An 18,173-nucleotide genomic window follows, 5' to 3' on the forward strand; every position below is an offset into this window, starting at 1 on the left:
GGGTGTGTGTATGTATGTGTTTGTATACAGTAGGTGTGTGTGTGCTTGTATACAGTAGGTGTGTGTGTGCTTGTATACAGTAGGTGTGTGTGTGTGTTAGATGTGTGCAGATTTGTGTGTCAGGAGGAAAGTGGGTGCAGAATAAAGCCATTGATAGGTGTGTGTGTGTGAGTGTTTCTGACAGAAAAAGCCCTTTGTCAGATTCTATCAGTCACAGAGTGGTTTCAGCCCGAAGCCTTCAGCACCTGCCTGCAGAGTGACTGTGACAGTCATCCATGTGAGGCTCTCTCTACCCAAACCCAGATAGACAGGACACCCAGTCAAACACCAATCATCCGCCACGCCCGCCTCCGCCACGCCCGCCTCCGCCACGCCGCGCCCACGGAGCCGTCAGTGCTCCATAACCGCCACACTGGCGCTCCTGTCGCTCGGCCAGCACCCGGCGGAGCGAGGAGATGAGTAACACCCTGAGGAAGCGGAGGGACTCCACCCCCACCCTCCTCTCCACCCCCACCCTCCGCTCCACCCCCACCCTCCGCTCCACCCCCACCCTCCGCTCTACCCCCACCCTCCGCTCCACCCCCACCCTCCGCTCTACCCCCACCCTCCGCTCCACCCCCACCCTCCGCTCTACCCCCACCCTCCGCTCCACCCCCACCCTCCGCTCCACCCTCCGCTCCACCCCCACCCTCCGCTCCACCCCCACCCTCCGCTCCACCCCCACCCTCCGCTCCACCCCCACCCTCCGCTCCACCCCCACCCTCCGCTCTACCCCCACCCTCCACTCCACCCCCACCCTCCGCTCCACCCTCCGCTCCACCCCCACCCTCCGCTCCACCCCCACCCTCCGCTCCACCCCCACCCTCCGCTCTACCCCCACCCTCCACTCCACCCCCACCCTCCACTCCACCCCCACACTCCGCTCCACCCCCACCCCCACCCTCCGGTCTGAAGGAGGTTCTGCTCCTCTCTCCGGCCGCTGCACGCTTCCTCTCTCACGGTCTCCAGGGCGATTACAGATGCTCCGCGGGGAAGTTTATCGGAGCGTGTCACGCAAAGTTTCAGCAGACAGACGGAGAGATTCCTGGCGAGGGGGGGAGGTGTCCAGATGTTCGAGTAGAGAGCAACGGGGATCGGTAAACAGACTCCTCCCTCTCCTCCTCTCCCCTGCTTTAAAGGGACCATCAGGATTCAGAACAAAGCCCTGGACGGGAAACAAGCAAAGCTCTAAAAGAGCTGAAGTAATTGTGTGTTGCTCAGTACCCTGTCCGGACTCCACAGAACCTGCATCTTCATACTAAACATCTGCCCTCTGATTGCGACCCGCAGTCTTAGCTGACATCCATAAACAAATCAACGTAAAGGCTAAATACGAATGTTACTCTTAATAACTCAAGCTGTAAGAGAGAAGCAGAGGAAGGGGGATGTTTGGATGCATTAATAAAGGAAGAACGTGGAAATTTAAGAGTCTAGCTTGTTCTTCTCCTGACTCGTCATATTTTGATACTTTTTGGGGGCATCTCTGCATTCATTCCTTTCAGAGAGATTGTGCAGAGAGACAGGACAGGGAAGGGCGAGAGGGTGGAGAAAGTGTGTGTGTAGAGATGTGTGTGTGTGTGTGTAGAGGTGTTTTTGTACATGTTTGTGTAGAGATGTGTGTAGAGGTGTGTGTGTATGTGTGTAGAGGTGTGTGTGTGTAGAGGTGTGTGTGTGTATGTGTGTAGAGGTGTGTGTGTGCAGAGGTGTGTGTGTGTGTGTGTGTAGAGGTGTGTGTTTCTCCCACCTCGATCTGGAGCAGGGCTTCTTCTCTCTGTCGGAGGACCTCCACGTCTTCTTCGCTGATCTCGGACAGGAAGACCTGTTCCTGGTCCTCCAGCGGAGGACCTGACACCTCCTCGCCCGTGTCAAACAGAGGCCCCTCATCGCACAGCTCAGCAAACGGTGTCTGGGGACTCTGTGGTCACACACACACCCACACACCATACACACACACACACAGGAGAAACAAGAACACACAAATATCAGTGAGCTGGGGTCGACTTCAACTTGACCATGTCACACTTGTTTGTGCTCTCCAGGTTCTGACAGCCTCAAAGTGGGTCAGAGCAGAGGTCCAGACGTGTGTGAGTCAGACCAGCGCGCTCTGAGTCACAGCACCTCCGAGTCAACACCCACAACCCCCCCCCCCCCCTTCCAGGTCCCTGCACCACCACTCAGCAGAATACATGAATGTGTAACCCAGACAATACAGGCCTCAGATCTGCTCTCCATGCCCCAGAGCTCTGAGTGTTCAGCTCCAGGGAGCGAAAACACGTCCCCCCCACGCCTCATCAAGTGGATCGCTCCTTTCAGCCCACTCGATGGGAGAGACGGGAGGAGAGGAGAGGAGTGGGGGAGTGGACCATTGATCGGCCCTCCGCCCCCCCCTGATTGCATATGTATGACATTGAGGGAGGCCCATGAAAACAATGTTATTATCTAAGACCCAGAGGAGTGATTCACCTCATCCAGACCTCGTCCACCCTAACAGGAAGCAACCTACGACAGCTTCCTGTTGTCCTTACTGTCTCTGGTCCAGTCCACTCCTCAGATCATAAAGGTTGGTTGAGGTGCAGTTCTATGTGAAGCCCTGTGTGACATTGCATGTAAAAAGGGCTGTACAAATACATTTGATTTGATCGATTTGATCATGAGGGGATACAGAACTGAGTCGGATTTGGTCGGTTACTTAATCTCTAAATATACGTTTAAATGCTATGTAGTCTCTAAATGATGGCCGTTGAAGTTGGTTTATTCCAGTCGACCGCTACAACAGCTGTTCCAGCACTGTAGTTGTGTTAGTCTACTGTACTGCAAACAACAAACATCACAAAACACAAAACAGCTCATTTGTGTTTTGGTAGAGTCATCCAAGAGGGTTGTGGCAGTCGTTCGAATTTCCTTTGTCTTGAGGTTTTTCATCAACAACTACCCGCCACAGAAAACATATATTTTTGTCATCAATCTGCATTTAAACGTTAATAAATCTCTTCGCTTAACACGATGAAGGTCGGTCTTCAGAATAAATTCTCTCCGCTTCTTGAAGAGGACTTTTCTCCCCGGTGTCAGGAAAGGTAACGTCTGTCCTACATTGTCTCATCTCCCCGTCTCCTCTAAAGATAACTTACTCATTAGACCAGTATGACATTCATTGTTGTTGGAATAAAGCCCACCCACTGTCAGACTCCAACAGTCAGGCAGAGAGTCCACTGGAGGGTGAGAGAAAATTGGGTCTCCTTTCCTTAACCACAAGAACATTGGTAGTAATAATAAAACATGTCATGTCAAGTTTTTCCAAAGTGTTAAAAGCACCAGGAGTGTATATTTTACTCGTTGAGTGTGTACAAGTCCAGTCTTATGAGACGGACCTATATAAATACTCCTGGAGTTAAATCAACACTTTTAAATGTGCTGTGTTTCATTAAGGAACCCATCTCAGCTCAGACAGAACAGTTTAAGTGGACCAAACAGTCTTGCTGAGGTGAAAAAACTGTTTTCCCGTTTTACGAATTGACAAAGCAGCATGCAGAGCCAAGCAACCTGGTGAGGACGCGTTGACCGACGGTGGAGGGGGATTATCAGCGAGACGATCGGCGACGAGACGCAGAATTAGACGCTGACATCAGCCACGCCTCGGAATCAACACAATGCAGCTCCTGCTCTAACCCCCCAGGCTTAGAGCCTCTCTGGGAGAGAGACAAGCTGGAGTCCACCCAGGCTTAGAGCCTCTCTGGGAGAGAGACAAGCTGGAGTCCACCCAGGCTTAGAGCCTCTCTGGGAGAGAGACAAGCTGGAGTCCACCCAGGCTTAGAGCCTCTCTGGGAGAGAGACAAGCTGGAGTCGACCCAGGCTTAGAGCCTCTCTGGGAGAGAGACAAGCTGGAGTCCACCCAGGCTTACAGCCTCTCTGGGAGAGAGACAAGCTGGAGTCCACCCTGGCTTAGCGCCTCTCTGGGAGAGAGACAAGCTGGAGTCCACCCAGGCTTAGTGTCTCTCTGGGAGAGAGACAAGCTGGAGTCCACCCAGGCTTACAGCCTCTCTGGGAGAGAGACAAGCCGGAGTCCACCCAGGCTTAGAGCCTCTCTGGGAGAGAGACAAGCTGGAGTCCACCCAGGCTTAGTGTCTCTCTGGGAGAGAGACAAGCTGGAGTCCACCCAGGCTTAGCGCCTCTCTGGGAGAGAGACAAGCTGGAGTCCACCCTGGCTTAGCGCCTCTCTGGGAGAGAGACAAGCTGGAGTCCACCCAGGCTTAGCGCCTCTCTGGGAGAGAGACAAGCTGGAGTCCACCAGGACTCAGGTCCTGGTCCTGGTGGACCTGGTGGACTCAGGTCCACCCAGGGTCCAGCCACCCAGGGTCCACCCAGGGTCCACCCAGGGTCCAGCCAGGGTCCACCCAGGGTCCAGCCAGGGTCCACCCAGGGTCCACCCAGGGTCCAGCCACCCAGGGTCAAGCTTCAAGATGCTTCCTGGAAGCACATCACCACAGACAAACAACCCAGAAGCTCCTTCTCAAGGATCAGCTGACAATGTCTCGTCTCTGACAACAGCCTGTAGAGCTTCTCTGGGTTGTTTTGGTTTAAGAGAGGTGCTGGGGCCAGTTCTCCGTACGTCGCTAACTCAGTTAGCTGGATTTGATTGTTGACGATTTGTCATTATCTTGGATTGTTCGGTTCTTCGAAGCTCATCCTGGACTTGCTGTCATAGCAACAGGTCCGTAAACTTAAACCTGCTCGGGAGCAGGTTTATTTTATGTAAACACGATTAAAATGAGGCTTTACAAGCAGAGGTGATACAGGAAGTCTGTCACAGACATGTCTTGTCCGTTTTTACTACAGGAACCTGTTGCAGAAGGTGCAAGAATAATTAGCAGAATTTAACATGAAACCGAATTAATTGCTCATTGCGTGATAGATAGGCTCCTTAAGCACAGCGCGATACAATATGCTAGCCTATACTTTTTGAGAAGATAGCCTATCTTTTTTTGTGAGGGTGTCATCTACATAATACATTTGTTGAAACCACATCATATGACATTAAAGATGATTAATGAAAATATGAAAGTATGAAAAAAACATAGGCCTAGCTTACTGTAATAAGCGATAAAACGCGTGGTCAAATTTAATTTGGTCTGCTACTTTTTGCCAGCCCTCTCTCTTGGATTTTGCAGACTTTGAGGTGTTCCCTGGCGTTCTGATAAAATCTTCAAATTCGGAGTAACCTTCGAGCAAGCTGTTGCTCTGTTGGCTCTGTTGCGGAAAAAACAGGTCGCTCATTTTGGCCACAGTGAGCAGCCATAAGACTTATGTGAGCAGCCAATAGCAGCGTTGCTGATCAAGGTTTCTACTATCGATACATACCCCCTTTTAGACCAACGTATAACTCAATCCAGCTATACTAATCATAAACAACAAGTGTGTTCGAAGAACCGAATTAGCCAGATCATGATAAGCAAGATGATGTCATCTTGGATGTGTCATTTGATCTCGGATAATAAGCGACGTACAGAGAACGGGCCCCAGTACTGCATAAATGCATGGAATAATGTTTTTGTTTGTTTGTTATGTGATGACCCACCATCACCACCCCCCACTCACACGCGCACACACACACACACACCTGCACGCACACACACACCTGCACACACGCACACACACACACCTGCACACATACACCTGCACTCACACGCACACACACCTGCACACACTCACATGCACACACACCTGCACACACTCACATGCACACACACCTGCACACACACACCTGCACACACACACGCACACACACACACACACCTGCACTCACACGCACACACACCTGCACACACTCACATGCACACACACCTGCACACACACACCTGCACTCGCACACAATATCCTTTTGAAGCCATAGAAATATGAGTGTTTCCATACAATACTTGAAGCAAGTGCTGTTGAACTTCAAACAGAGCTCATTTAGATCAAGTTCTTTCTCAGCCACAGGACAAACAACCTCAAGCAGAGTGCAGTTGTTGGATGTGGTGTTGGTGATGTGGATCCCTTAGTATCAGTTTGACCAGAGAAAGAGTTTCGGACTAAGAAAACAACAAGAATGTACAGCGTTTGTACGGGTCAGGACAAGGAATTAAAAGGCCGACTGTGGTTCAAAATATATAAAAAGATATCAAAATAGTGATGACTGATATTAATGTCAGAGTCAGGTGACACAATTTCTCTCACGGCTGTTTCAATCGAGTCCAACTCAACTCGTTTTGGATGGAAGTTACCCTGACTGAAGCTAGATTCAACAGATTGAATATAATCTCCTAATCAATTCAATTCAATGGGCTTTATTAGCATTAAGAAACAAATGTTCATATTGCCAAAGCCATGGTGGAATTACAGAAATAGTATTCATATTATTATCATGGAGGTCGGTATATTATTAATGTTACCAAATAATTTGATTTAATCAATTAAATTCCGTTGAAAGCAGGAGAACTTTAACATAACATTAAGGTTGATTCATATATATGTATATACATATATACACACACGTCAGTCACACACACAGTATATGTTGTATGTGTGCTTTATGTGTCTAGATCACTCATTGTCTCTCAGATTGGGGCATATTGATACATACTGGGCAGCAAGGTATGCCTTCTCTCTCTCTCTCTCTCTCTCTCTCTCTCTCTCTCTCTCTCTCTCTCTCTCTCTCTCTCTCTCTCTCTCTATCTTTCTCTCTCTCTCTCTCTCTCTCTCTCTCTCTATCTCTCTCTCTCTCTCTCTCTCTCTCTCTCTCTCTCTCTCTCTCTCTCTCTCTCTCTCTCTCTCTCTCTCTCTCTCTCTCTCACACACACACACAGTTTCTGTCTCTCTCTCCGTCGTCTTCTCCAAACAACTGTGAGGTCTCGGACGTTGCCATAACAACGTAAGGTCTGGTTGTACTGTGTACAGCACCACACAGGTAGGGAAAACAATTCAAATAAAACCTGGATGAAGGCGTCTGTGGAGCGGTGGGTTGTCATGGCGTCACACGCTCGACAGTCAGACGGAAAACGAACGGAGGCTCTCGGCTGAGCCGCCGAGGAGAACGCAATCAAGCCGGGCGAGAACATCTTATTATCCTCCTCCGCGCCCCCGGGGTACGAGTGCTGTCACCTTCACAATGGAACAAAGGCACCCGTCCGCTTACCTGCTTCTTCACTCTCTGCGCCGGGGGAAGCAGGGCCCTCGAACGCTCAGCAATTTTCTGCCGAAAAATAACAACAAAACAAAAACACATCTGAATGTTTACGTGCATGTATTTCTTTATGTACCATGTGTATTGTTGTTGTTGTTTGTCGTTAAAGTGTTTCATCCAACAAAGCTAAGAGCAGTTTCAGATTCAGGTTTTTGATTCAAGGAGCTGAAAAAGCACAAAACGTAATAAACGTCCAGGAGAAGAGAAATAACTCGAGTTTTTTCCCCCCGAAGTCTGTGGCTCACCTTCTGCAGGTCGCCATAGCGCTGAACAGCCTCAGAGAGTTCCGTCTTCAGTCTGGTTAAGCGCAGACGGTCTTGCTGTGTGGAGAAGAGCGACAGTGGGATTAGATGCAATCACCTCCGTTTATCTTCCTGCCTTTGTTTCTTCACCAGTGGAATAGACTACCTCTTACACAATCAATGTTTCTACATACGTTGATCATTTACTTAGTGTGTTTTTGCTATTTATTTTCTTTAAAATAGTTACATATTGATTTTGTTGTGTCTCACTATGTGTATGTACTCTCTCTCTCTCTGCCTCTCTCTCTCTCTCTCTCTCTCTCTCTCTCTCTCTCTCTCTCTCTCACACACACACACCATTTTCGGTAAAGCAGCAGCCCTCCTTTCCCTGCACGTGTCCCTGCATTATTGTGTCGTAACGATAATAAAAGTGAAGAATAAGAGGAGGGTGAGGAAGTGCATACCCGTGAAGAAGAGCTGATGATGTCAGAGAGCTGTTTGATGAGCTGGCTGGTGCTGGTGATCACTTTGTTAGTCTGCTGCTGTGTGGAGTGTCTGGAGGGAGGGAGGGAGGGAGGGAGGGAGGGAGGGGAAAAGAGATAGAGAGAAGGAAAGGGTGCAGAGGAAGAGCAGGGGGAGAGTGGAAGAGAAGGGGGAAGAGAGAGAGCCAGAGAGAGAGAGAGAGATAGAAGGAGATGAGGTTGAGGTAGAGAAGGAGGGTGAGAGGGAGAGAAGGGGTGAGAGAGGGAGAGAAAGGTGCGTAAGGCTTAACTTGAACCAATTAAGAGGATCAATATGAACAACCGGCTGATAAAACTGAAACCAAGGTGAGGCCCTCTTCATCTCTGGAGAGAGGGAGCAGTGCAGGATGGAGAGAGAGAGATACAGTATTGACAGGACGGATAAAGAGAGAGAGATACTGGATAAACAGGGGGAATGGAGAGAGAGAGAAAGAGAAAGAGAGAGAGAGAGATGTGTAGACAGGATGAGAAAGAAGCAGAGAAGCCATGAGAGCTGCTGGAGAGTAAACACCATCTAAATGCAGATCACCCCCCGGCCCTCCAGCCCCCTGGCTCCCCAGGCCTCCAGCCCCCTGGCTCCCCAGTCCTCCAGCCCCCAGCCCCCTGGCCCCCAGCCCCCCCAGGCCTCCAGCCCCCTGGCCCCCAGCCCCCTGGCCCCCCAGGCCTCCAGCCCCCAGCCCCCTGGCCCCCAGCCCCCTGGCCCCCCAGGCCTCCAGCCCCCTGGCCCCCCAGGCCTCCAGCCCCCAGCCCCCTGGCCCCCAGCCCCCTGGCCCCCCAGGCCTCCAGCCCCCTGGCCCCCCAGGCCTCCAGCCCCCTGGCCCCCCAGGCCTCCAGCCCCCTGGCTCCCCAGGCCTCCAGCCCCCAGCCCCCTGGCCCCCCAGGCCTCCAGCCCCCTGGCCCCCCAGGCCTCCAGCCCCCCTGGCCTCCAGCCCCCTGGCCCCCCAGGCCTCCAGCCCCCCAGGCCTCCAGCCCCCCCGGCCTCCAGCCCCCTGGCCCCCCAGGCCTCCAGCCCCCAGGCAGCCAGGGAGGGGGAGGCAGGCCCTAGCCTGGAGGTGGTGGCCTCATAGCGGGCCCAGATGGGCTGGATCCAGCCTCTCCACCCACCTCTTGTAGTCTGTACTGGCCACAGCCCCTCCCAGCTCTCTGGAACACCAGCCCACACACCTCCATAGACACACACACACACACACTTTCATGGACACACACAGACTTCTATACAAACACACCTCCATAGAGACACACACACACCTCCCTAGACACACACACCATGGACACATGCTCAAATATTGATCCAGTGCGGGTAGTGTTGAGGGGCGGGGGGAGGGTTGGGACCAGGGGGGAGGGAGGGCGGGTGGGGACAAGCCCCGGGGCGTCTTGGAGACCGGGCGGGGGGAGAGGGGAGAGGAGAGGGAGGCATGTCACTATGATTGTCTGTCGGCTGTGAGGGGGAGGTGAAGCGATGTAGTGGAAAAACACTCCCAACCTCATCTCCTCCTGTGTGCTCATACAGGGTCTCCAGGGCCCAGGGGTCAGGACCACAGGCTGCCTCCCCTCTCAACAGTCACTCCACGGACGGGGCGCAGAGTACCGGACTGCGGATGTCACTGATCTCACCTCAAAGTTTCTGAGTTTAAATGACCCGAGCCAGCACTTCTTTATTGACATTTATCATGGGAGACCGTGTGTGTATGTGTGAGAGTGTGTGTTTGTGTGTGTGCGAGAGTGTGTGTTTGTGTTTGGCTTTCTGCAATAACTTTGGTGGAGAATGGACTTATGTAAGGGTGAAGGACATAATGTACAGTAATCATGGACTCATACACTCACACACATACACACACGCTTTCAGGCGTGCACACACACACACACACACACGGATTATGAAGTGCTAAACCTCTGGTTGATGTGTCATCGCTTCACGCTGTGCTGAAAGTTTCTTTCCGACATTCGGGGATTAGAGACTGAGATCACAGCTAGCTCATGCTCCATCACGCAGCTAAACACAATCTCAGGGCAAGTGTGTGTATGTGTGTGTGTGTGTGTGTGTGCATTCGTTTCTGTGTAAAACTCTGTCTCTTTATCTGGCAGCATGACAGATGAAAAACAAATTTTTCAAGCTGAATCACAAATATTACAATAGAAACTCCCTCGCTGCTAGGAAACCACATCACCACGGTGTGAGTGTGAGAGAAGGAGGGAGAGAACGAGTGTGTGTGAAAGTGTGTGTGGGTGTTGTGTGAGATGGAGAGTGTGTATGTTTGACAGCGTGTGACTGTGTTGTGTGAGATGGAGAGTGTGTATGTTTGACAGCATGTGACTGTGTTGTGTGAGATGGAGAGTGTGTATGTTTGACAGCATGTGACTGTGTGTGTGTGTGTGTGTGTTGCAGAAACTCTTGTCTTCCCTGGCAGCATCATCAGACGGCAGGCTGTGGGAGGAGCCTCTTGAGAGGCCAGACTGGCTCCTCCCACAGGTTGCTGCTCAGGGGAGGGGCCAGACTGGCTCCTCCCACAGGTGGCTGCTCAGGGGAGGGGCCAGACTGGCTCCTCCCACAGGTGGCTGCTCAGGGGAGGGGCCAGACTGGCTCCTCCCACAGGTGGCTGCTCAGGGGAGGGGCCAGGCTGGCTCCTCCCACAGCAGATGTATAAAGTCAGAGATGTATAAAGTCTGCCCACAAGCATTAGTTCTATCTCCCTCCTCTCTCTCTCTCTCTCTCTCTCTCTCTCTCTCTCTCTCTCTCTCTCTCTCTCTCTCTCTCTCTCCCTCCTTCCCCCTCTCTCTCTCTCCCCCCTCTCTCTCACCCCCCTACCTTTCCTGTCACACTCCACTTAAAAACTGCCCATTAGCCATGAAAATGTAAAAAATAAATAAAGATGTTGACTGGCATGACTCAAATCCAAAGTCTGCTCGCCGACTGACTCCGACCTCAGCCCAGACCCTGAGCCCACAGACCAATCAGATCCGTCAGCAAACAGCGGTCCTCCACTCCTCACCGAGGACGTGGAACCAGCAGCCCACTGCCCCTGCAGCCGCTGCTGCCTGGGATCCTCTGTGAGTCACCGTCCACCTCAGATCCTGCACCAGCGCCTCTCTCTCTCCAGGCCCATCCCAGACGACCCCCCGCAGACCCGCTCGCTGCCGTGCTCCAGAGCCTCGTTAGTCCCCCCACCCCCGACGACGCCCCCGACGACGAGAGCCGGCCCGCCAAGCCGCCCGCGGAACGCCAGCAGTTACTCACACTGCGCATTTTAATCAGTCACCTGCGTGGTGCGCTTCTAGCAAGAGACGTGAAGGTAGAGTTAAGGTGGAGAGAGGTAGAGAGGAGGGAATACAAATAGAGAGAAAAAAGGGAAGAGAGGTGGGGAGGGAAGGGAATCAGGGAGAGAGAGACAGAGAGGTAGAGAGAGAGAGAGTGAAACACGCAGATAGAGGTAGAGAGAAGCTTTTGAGCCTGTTTAACAGCCAACATTTTTGGGGCCGTGGCCTTTCTAAAAATGTTAAAATGAAAATGGGTCAGATGTACTCGTATATAAGGATTGCATTAAAACACACAGCCCAGGCAATCAAAAATACGCTGAATGAGAATGTAGTGTTAAAGAGCAGTGTTCGTGTCTACATAGATTAGAGGTGGGGGGGGGTTCAAAACAGACGTTTACTTTATTAAAACTGACTTACAGTAATTTAGCTAATAGCCTTCATGCTACATTTTTCAGAGACAATTGTTAACATATTTCATGTGCTGGTTAAATGAATAATACATTTTCACAGCTCATCAGCTTTGTGGGTTTTCTTTTTTTTCATAGATGTGAAATTAGCCGAGTTGACTGACTGATGAAACAGGTCTGTGTTGAATCATGTTCGGCATGTGCCGGGTTTGTTTATGAAAACATGATACTGACTAACGAAACTCAATTTGATATCCCGTTCAATACAGGCACCGACTAATCATAATGATAATAATAATAATAATAATTGAAAACCAACAAGAAAGAACCCACAGGCTGACTGACTGAAATGTTGCTGTAAAGAAAATGTAATTATCTTAAATGGCAAAAAAACAAAGACTGTGAACATCAGGAAATCTGAAGCTCGGAGCTTTCTGAAGTGTCCAGACCCCAACCTGCACCACCCTCCCCTGTCTCACCCAATCTCTCCCAACCTGCACCACCCTCCCCTGTCTCACCCAATCTCTCCCAACCTGCACCACCCTCCCCTGTCTCACCCAATCTCCCCCAACCTGCACCACCCTCCCCTGTCTCACCCAATCTCCCCCAACCTGCACCACCCTCCCCTGTCTCACCCAATCTCCCCCAACCTGCACCACCCTCCCCTGTCTCACCCAATCTCCCCCAACCTGCACCACCCTCCCCTGTCTCACCCAATCTCCCCCAACCTGCACCACCCTCCCCTGTCTCACCCAATCTCCCCCAACCTGCACCACCCTCCCCTGTCTCACCCAATCTCCCCCAACCTGCACCACCCTCCCCTGTCTCACCCAATCTCCCCCAACCTGCACCACCCTCCCCTGTCTCACCCAATCTCCCCCAACCTGCACCACCCTCCCCTGTCTCACCCAATCTCCCCCAACCTGCACCACCCTCCCCTGTCTCACCCAATCTCCCCCAACCTGCACCACCCTCCCCTGTCTCACCCAATCTCTCCCAACCTGCACCACTCTCCCCTGTCTCACCCAATCTCCCCCAACCTGCACCACCCTCCCCTGTCTCACCCAATCTCCCCCAACCTGCACCACCCTCCCCTGTCTCACCCAATCTCCCCCAACCTGCACCACCCTCCCCTGTCTCACCCAATCTCTCCCAACCTGCACCACCCTCCCCTGTCTCACCCAATCTCCCCCAACCTGCACCACCCTCCCCTGTCTCACCCAATCTCCCCCAACCTGCACCACCCTCCCCTGTCTCACCCAATCTCCCCCAACCTGCACCACCCTCCCCTGTCTCACCCAATCTCTCCCAACCTGCACCACCCTCCCCTGTCTCACCCAATCTCTCCCAACCTGCACCACCCTCCCCTGTCTCACCCAATCTCCCCCAACCTGCACCACCCTCCCCTGTCTCACCCAATCTCTCCCAACCTGCACCACCCTCCCCTGTCTCACCCAATCTCCCCCAACCTGCACCACCCTCCCCTGTCTCACCCAATCTCCCCCAACCTGCACCACCCTCCCCTGTCTCACCCAATCTCTCCCAACCTGCACCACCCTCCCCTGTCTCACCCAATCTCTCCCAACCTGCACCACCCTCCCCTGTCTCACCCAATCTCTCCCAACCTGCACCACCCTCCCCTGTCTCACCCAATCTCTCCCAACCTGCACCACCCTCCCCTGTCTCACCCAATCTCCCCCAACCTGCACCACCCTCCCCTGTCTCACCCAATCTCCCCCAACCTGCACCACCCTCCCCTGTCTCACCCAATCTCCCCCAACCTGCACCACCCTCCCCTGTCTCACCCAATCTCCCCCAACCTGCACCACCCTCCCCTGTCTCACCCAATCTCCCCCAACCTGCACCACCCTCCCCTGTCTCACCCAATCTCCCCCAACCTGCACCACCCTCCCCTGTCTCACCCAATCTCTCCCAACCTGCACCACCCTCCCCTGTCTCACCCAATCTCTCCCAACCTGCACCACCCTCCCCTGTCTCACCCAATCTCTCCCAACCTGCACCACCCTCCCCTGTCTCACCCAATCTCTCCCAACCTGCACCACCCTCCCCTGTCTCACCCAATCTCCCCCAACCTGCACCACCCTCCCCTGTCTCACCCAATCTCCCCCAACCTGCACCACCCTCCCCTGTCTCACCCAATCTCTCCCAACCTGCACCACCCTCCCCTGTCTCACCCAATCTCTCCCAACCTGCACCACCCTCCCCTGTCTCACCCAATCTCCCCCAACCTGCACCACCCTCCCCTGTCTCACCCAATCTCCCCCAACCTGCACCACCCTCCCCTGTCTCACCCAATCTCCCCCAACCTGCACCACCCTCCCCTGTCTCACCCAATCTCCCCCAACCTGCACCACCCTCCCCTGTCTCACCCAATCTCCCCCAACCTGCACCACCCTCCCCTGTCTCACCCAATCTCCCCCAACCTGCACCACCCTCCCCTGTCTCACCCAATCTCCCCCAACCTGCACCACCCTCCCCTGTCTCACCCAATCTCCCCCAACCTGCACCACCCTCCCCTGTCTCACCCAATCTCCCCCAACCTGCACCACCCTCCCCTGTCTCACCCAATCTCCCCCAACCTGCACCACCCTCCCCTGTCTCACCCAATCTCCCCCAACCTGCACCACCCTCCCCTGTCTCACCCAATCTCCCCCAACCTGCACCACCCTCCCCTGTCTCACCCAATCTCCCCCAACCTGCACCACCCTCCCCTGTCTCACCCAATCTCCCCCAACCTGCACCACCCTCCCCTGTCTCACCCAATCTCCCCCAACCTGCACCACCCTCCCCTGTCTCACCCAATCTCCCCCAACCTGCACCACCCTCCCCTGTCTCACCCAATCTCCCCCAACCTGCACCACCCTCCCCTGTCTCACCCAATCTCCCCCAACCTGCACCACCCTCCCCTGTCTCACCCAATCTCCACCCACCTCCTCCACCCTCCCCCAGAGGAGGGATGCAGCAGAGGGGCTAACACGCTAACAGAGATAATGACAATTAAGGTGTGAGCTAACACGCTAACAAACACAATGACAGTCAAGGTTGGGAGCTAGCAAGCTAACAGAGATAAGGACAATTAAGGTGTGAGCTAACACGCTAACAAACATAATGACAGTCAAGGGTGTGAGCTAACACGCTAACAGAGACAATGACATTCAAGGGTATGAGCTAACACGCTAACAGAGTCAATGACAGTCAAGGGTGCAAGCGATTAATCCACTTAGGCTTTTGCCATGTGCATTTCCACGATTACAGGGAATGGGTCAAATTCTATTAGAGTAACCGTGAGATTTTGGTGAGGGGAGAGAGGAGCATTGCAATAGGTTTTGGAATTGAAAGGCTCACACAAACACGATTTGGTTGTTATTTTTGGCTTCCTCTCAGTTTTATAGTGTTTTCCTAGAATCCTAGTCAAAGTCAGGACATGTCATAGGCTAGAAATCTTGTGTGTGAGATAACTAGGGCCTGTTTGTGAGATAACTAGAGCCTGTGTGTGAGATAACTAGGGCCTGTGTGTGAGATAACTAGGACCTGTGTGTGAGATAACTAGAGCCTGTGTGTGAGATAACTAGGGCCTGTGTGTGAGATAACTAGGGCCTGTGTGTGAGATAACTAGGGCCTGTGTGAGATAACTAGGGCCTGTGTGTGAGATAACTAGGGCCTGAGTGTGAGATAACTAGAGCCTGTGTGTGAGATAACTAGGGCCTGTGTGTGAGATAACTAGGGCCTGAGTGTGAGATAACTAGGGCCTGAGTGTGAGATAACTAGAGCCTGTGTGTGAGATAACTAGGGCCTGTGTGTGAGATAACTAGGGCCTGTTTTAACCTTTAGGTTGACGGGTCCATGTCTTCTGTAGAGAGTAACAAGGCTTGGATGCATCTCAAAGTAGGGTGTGTGTATGCATGTGACTGTGTGTTTCTGTGCATTTGTGTTTTGTTTGTGTATATGTTTGAGCACAAATATTTGTGTGTATGTATGTATGTATGTATGTATGTATGTATGTATGTATGTATGTATGTATGTATGTTGTATGTGTGTGTGAGTGTGTGTGGGTCAGTGTGTGTGTGAGTGTGTGAGTGTAACTCACAGACTCTGCCTCAGCTCAGCGTTGTCTCTGGAGGTTCCCAGGGCACGGAGACTCCTCTCCAGCGTTACCACTACGGAGCAGCAACCACAACAACCAGGTTAGAGGACTAGCACCATCTCTTACACTCACTCACTCACTCACTCACACACTCACACACTCACTCACACACTCACTCACTCACTCACACACTCACACACTCACTCACACACTCACTCACTCACACACTCACTCACTTACTCACACACGCACTCACACACTCACTCACACACTCACTCACTCACACACTCACTCACTCACACACTCACACACTCACTCACACACTCACTCACACACTCACTCACTCACTCACTCACTCACTCACACACACACTCACACACACACTCACTCACACACTCACACACTCACACACTCACTCACTCACTCACACACTCACATACACACTCACTCACACACTCACTCACACACTCACTCACTCACTCACACACACACTCAATCACTCACTCACTCACTCACTCACTCACTCACACACACTCACATTTCCATAACCCTCACTCTCTCACTCACCATTGCCGTTGATCTGGAAGATGTTGGAGGAGGTTTCCTGGAAGACATCTTGTAGCTCCGAGGGGCTGACCTGAGTTGCTGGGAAGAGCACAGAGGGTCAGGGGTCTACTCACTCCATTGGTTACTGGAGATAACCATGGTGCCACTACTGACCAATAGGAATGAGAGCTCTGATCAAGCTAGACATGGAGATTGAAAGGCACCACACAAGACCTCAAAACCTCTCCTCCTCTCCCCTCCTTTCCTTTCATTTCCTCTCCTCTCCTCATCTCCTCCTCTCTCCCTTCCTCATTTCCTCTCCTCCCCTGCTCTCCTCCTCTCTCTCCCCTCCACTCTCTCCCCTCCACTCTCTCCCCTCCTCTCTCTCCCCTCCACTCTCTCCCCTCCACTCTCTCCCCTCCTCTCTCTCCCCTCCACTCTCTCCCCTCCACTCTCTCCCCTCCTCTCTCTCCCCTCCACTCTCTCCCCTCCACTCTCTCCCCTCCACTCTCTCCCCTCCACTCTCTCCCCTCCACTCTCTCCCCTCCACTCTCTCCCCTCCTCTCTCTCCCCTCCACTCTCTCCCCTCCACTCTCTCCCCTCCTCTCTCTCCCCTCCACTCTCTCCCCTCCACTCTCTCCCCTCCTCTCTCTCCCCTCCACTCTCTCCCCTCCACTCTCTCCCCTCCACTCTCTCCCCTCCACTCTCTCCCCTCCTCTCTCTTCCCCTCCACTCTCTCCCCTCCACTCTCTCCCCTCCTCTCTCTCCCCTCCACTCTCTCCCCTCCACTCTCTCCCCTCCTCTCTCTCCCCTCCACTCTCTCCCCTCCACTCTCTCCCCTCCACTCTCTCCCCTCCACTCTCTCCCCTCCACTCTCTCCCCTCCACTCTCTCCCCTCCACTCTCTCCCCTCCTCTCTCTCCCCTCCTCCTCTATTCTCCACCACTCCTCCTCCTCCCCTCCCCCCTCCTATGACAGCCATTGCTGGGATATTTTTCACCATGGGCTCTGTACACACTTGGCTGCAGATCTCCTGTGAAAACAGGTGTGCAACCAGCATGCTGTCCTCTACCAGGATTGGGATTGTGTTGCAGAGAGAGAGAGGGGAGAGAGAGAGAGGGGAGAGAGACAGAGAGAGAGAGGGGAGAGAGACAGAGAGAGAGAGGGGAGAGAGACAGAGAGAGACGAAGAAAGAAAAGAGATAGAAAGAGGCAGAGAAGGAGAGCGACAGAGAGAGAAGGAGAAAGAGAAGAGAAGGAAAGAGATAAAGGGAGAGACAGAGAGTGAGACAGGGAGGGAGGGAGAGAGAGGGAGAGAGCGAGGGAGCAGGCTACTCCAGTGAGTTCTGGCATGGAGTACTTCATCCAGACATGGATCATCATCACGTCGTGGGAGCAGAAATCATACCCCCCACCATCAACCCTGCTCTACATGCAGACACCCCCCCGCTTAACAATCAAAGCCATTAACTGGATCCGGTCAGGGAAAATGACAAACTATCGCAACTGTAACATGACCGTGTTCAGTCAAACATGCAGCCTCATGCAGAGGCTGCTCTCTGAGTGGTCGTTTCTCATCTGGGCAGGCCTGCTCTGGCCTCGTCTGAAACACACGCTAACCACTTCCCCATGCCTCGGAGATTGATGGATGCTCAATATTCATGCTACATCAGAGAGGAACCCATTATAATGAAGTACAACCGTGTGTGTGTCTTTGTCTGTGGGTGGGTGGTCGTGTGCATCGATCTATCTGTGTGTGCTTTTATCCGTGTGTGTGAGCATATTCTGTGTGTGTGTTTGAGCGGGTTCATAGGTCTATCTGTGTGTGTATAAGTGTGCCT

The 18,173-nt window shown here is 52.8% G+C and overlaps 1 protein-coding gene across 1 annotated transcript in view; it reads right to left on the minus strand.

The window, feature by feature from the left end:
• The window catches only part of tsnare1 (T-SNARE Domain Containing 1), a 98,589-nt gene that overhangs the window by 26,620 nt on the left and 53,796 nt on the right, over positions 1 to 18,173 (minus strand). The window contains exons 3-8 of the mRNA XM_062466525.1: positions 16,356 to 16,433; positions 15,792 to 15,861; positions 7,965 to 8,055; positions 7,504 to 7,578; positions 7,211 to 7,267; positions 1,784 to 1,954 (exon numbers count right to left, since the gene is read on the minus strand). Of these exons, the coding sequence (XP_062322509.1) occupies positions 1,784 to 1,954; positions 7,211 to 7,267; positions 7,504 to 7,578; positions 7,965 to 8,055; positions 15,792 to 15,861; positions 16,356 to 16,433 (542 nt within the window). The remainder of the gene's footprint in view (positions 1 to 1,783; positions 1,955 to 7,210; positions 7,268 to 7,503; positions 7,579 to 7,964; positions 8,056 to 15,791; positions 15,862 to 16,355; positions 16,434 to 18,173) is intronic.

This window comes from Osmerus eperlanus, chromosome 7 (genome assembly GCF_963692335.1).
Source record: "Osmerus eperlanus chromosome 7, fOsmEpe2.1, whole genome shotgun sequence".
Classification (NCBI taxonomy): domain Eukaryota; kingdom Metazoa; phylum Chordata; class Actinopteri; order Osmeriformes; family Osmeridae; genus Osmerus; species Osmerus eperlanus.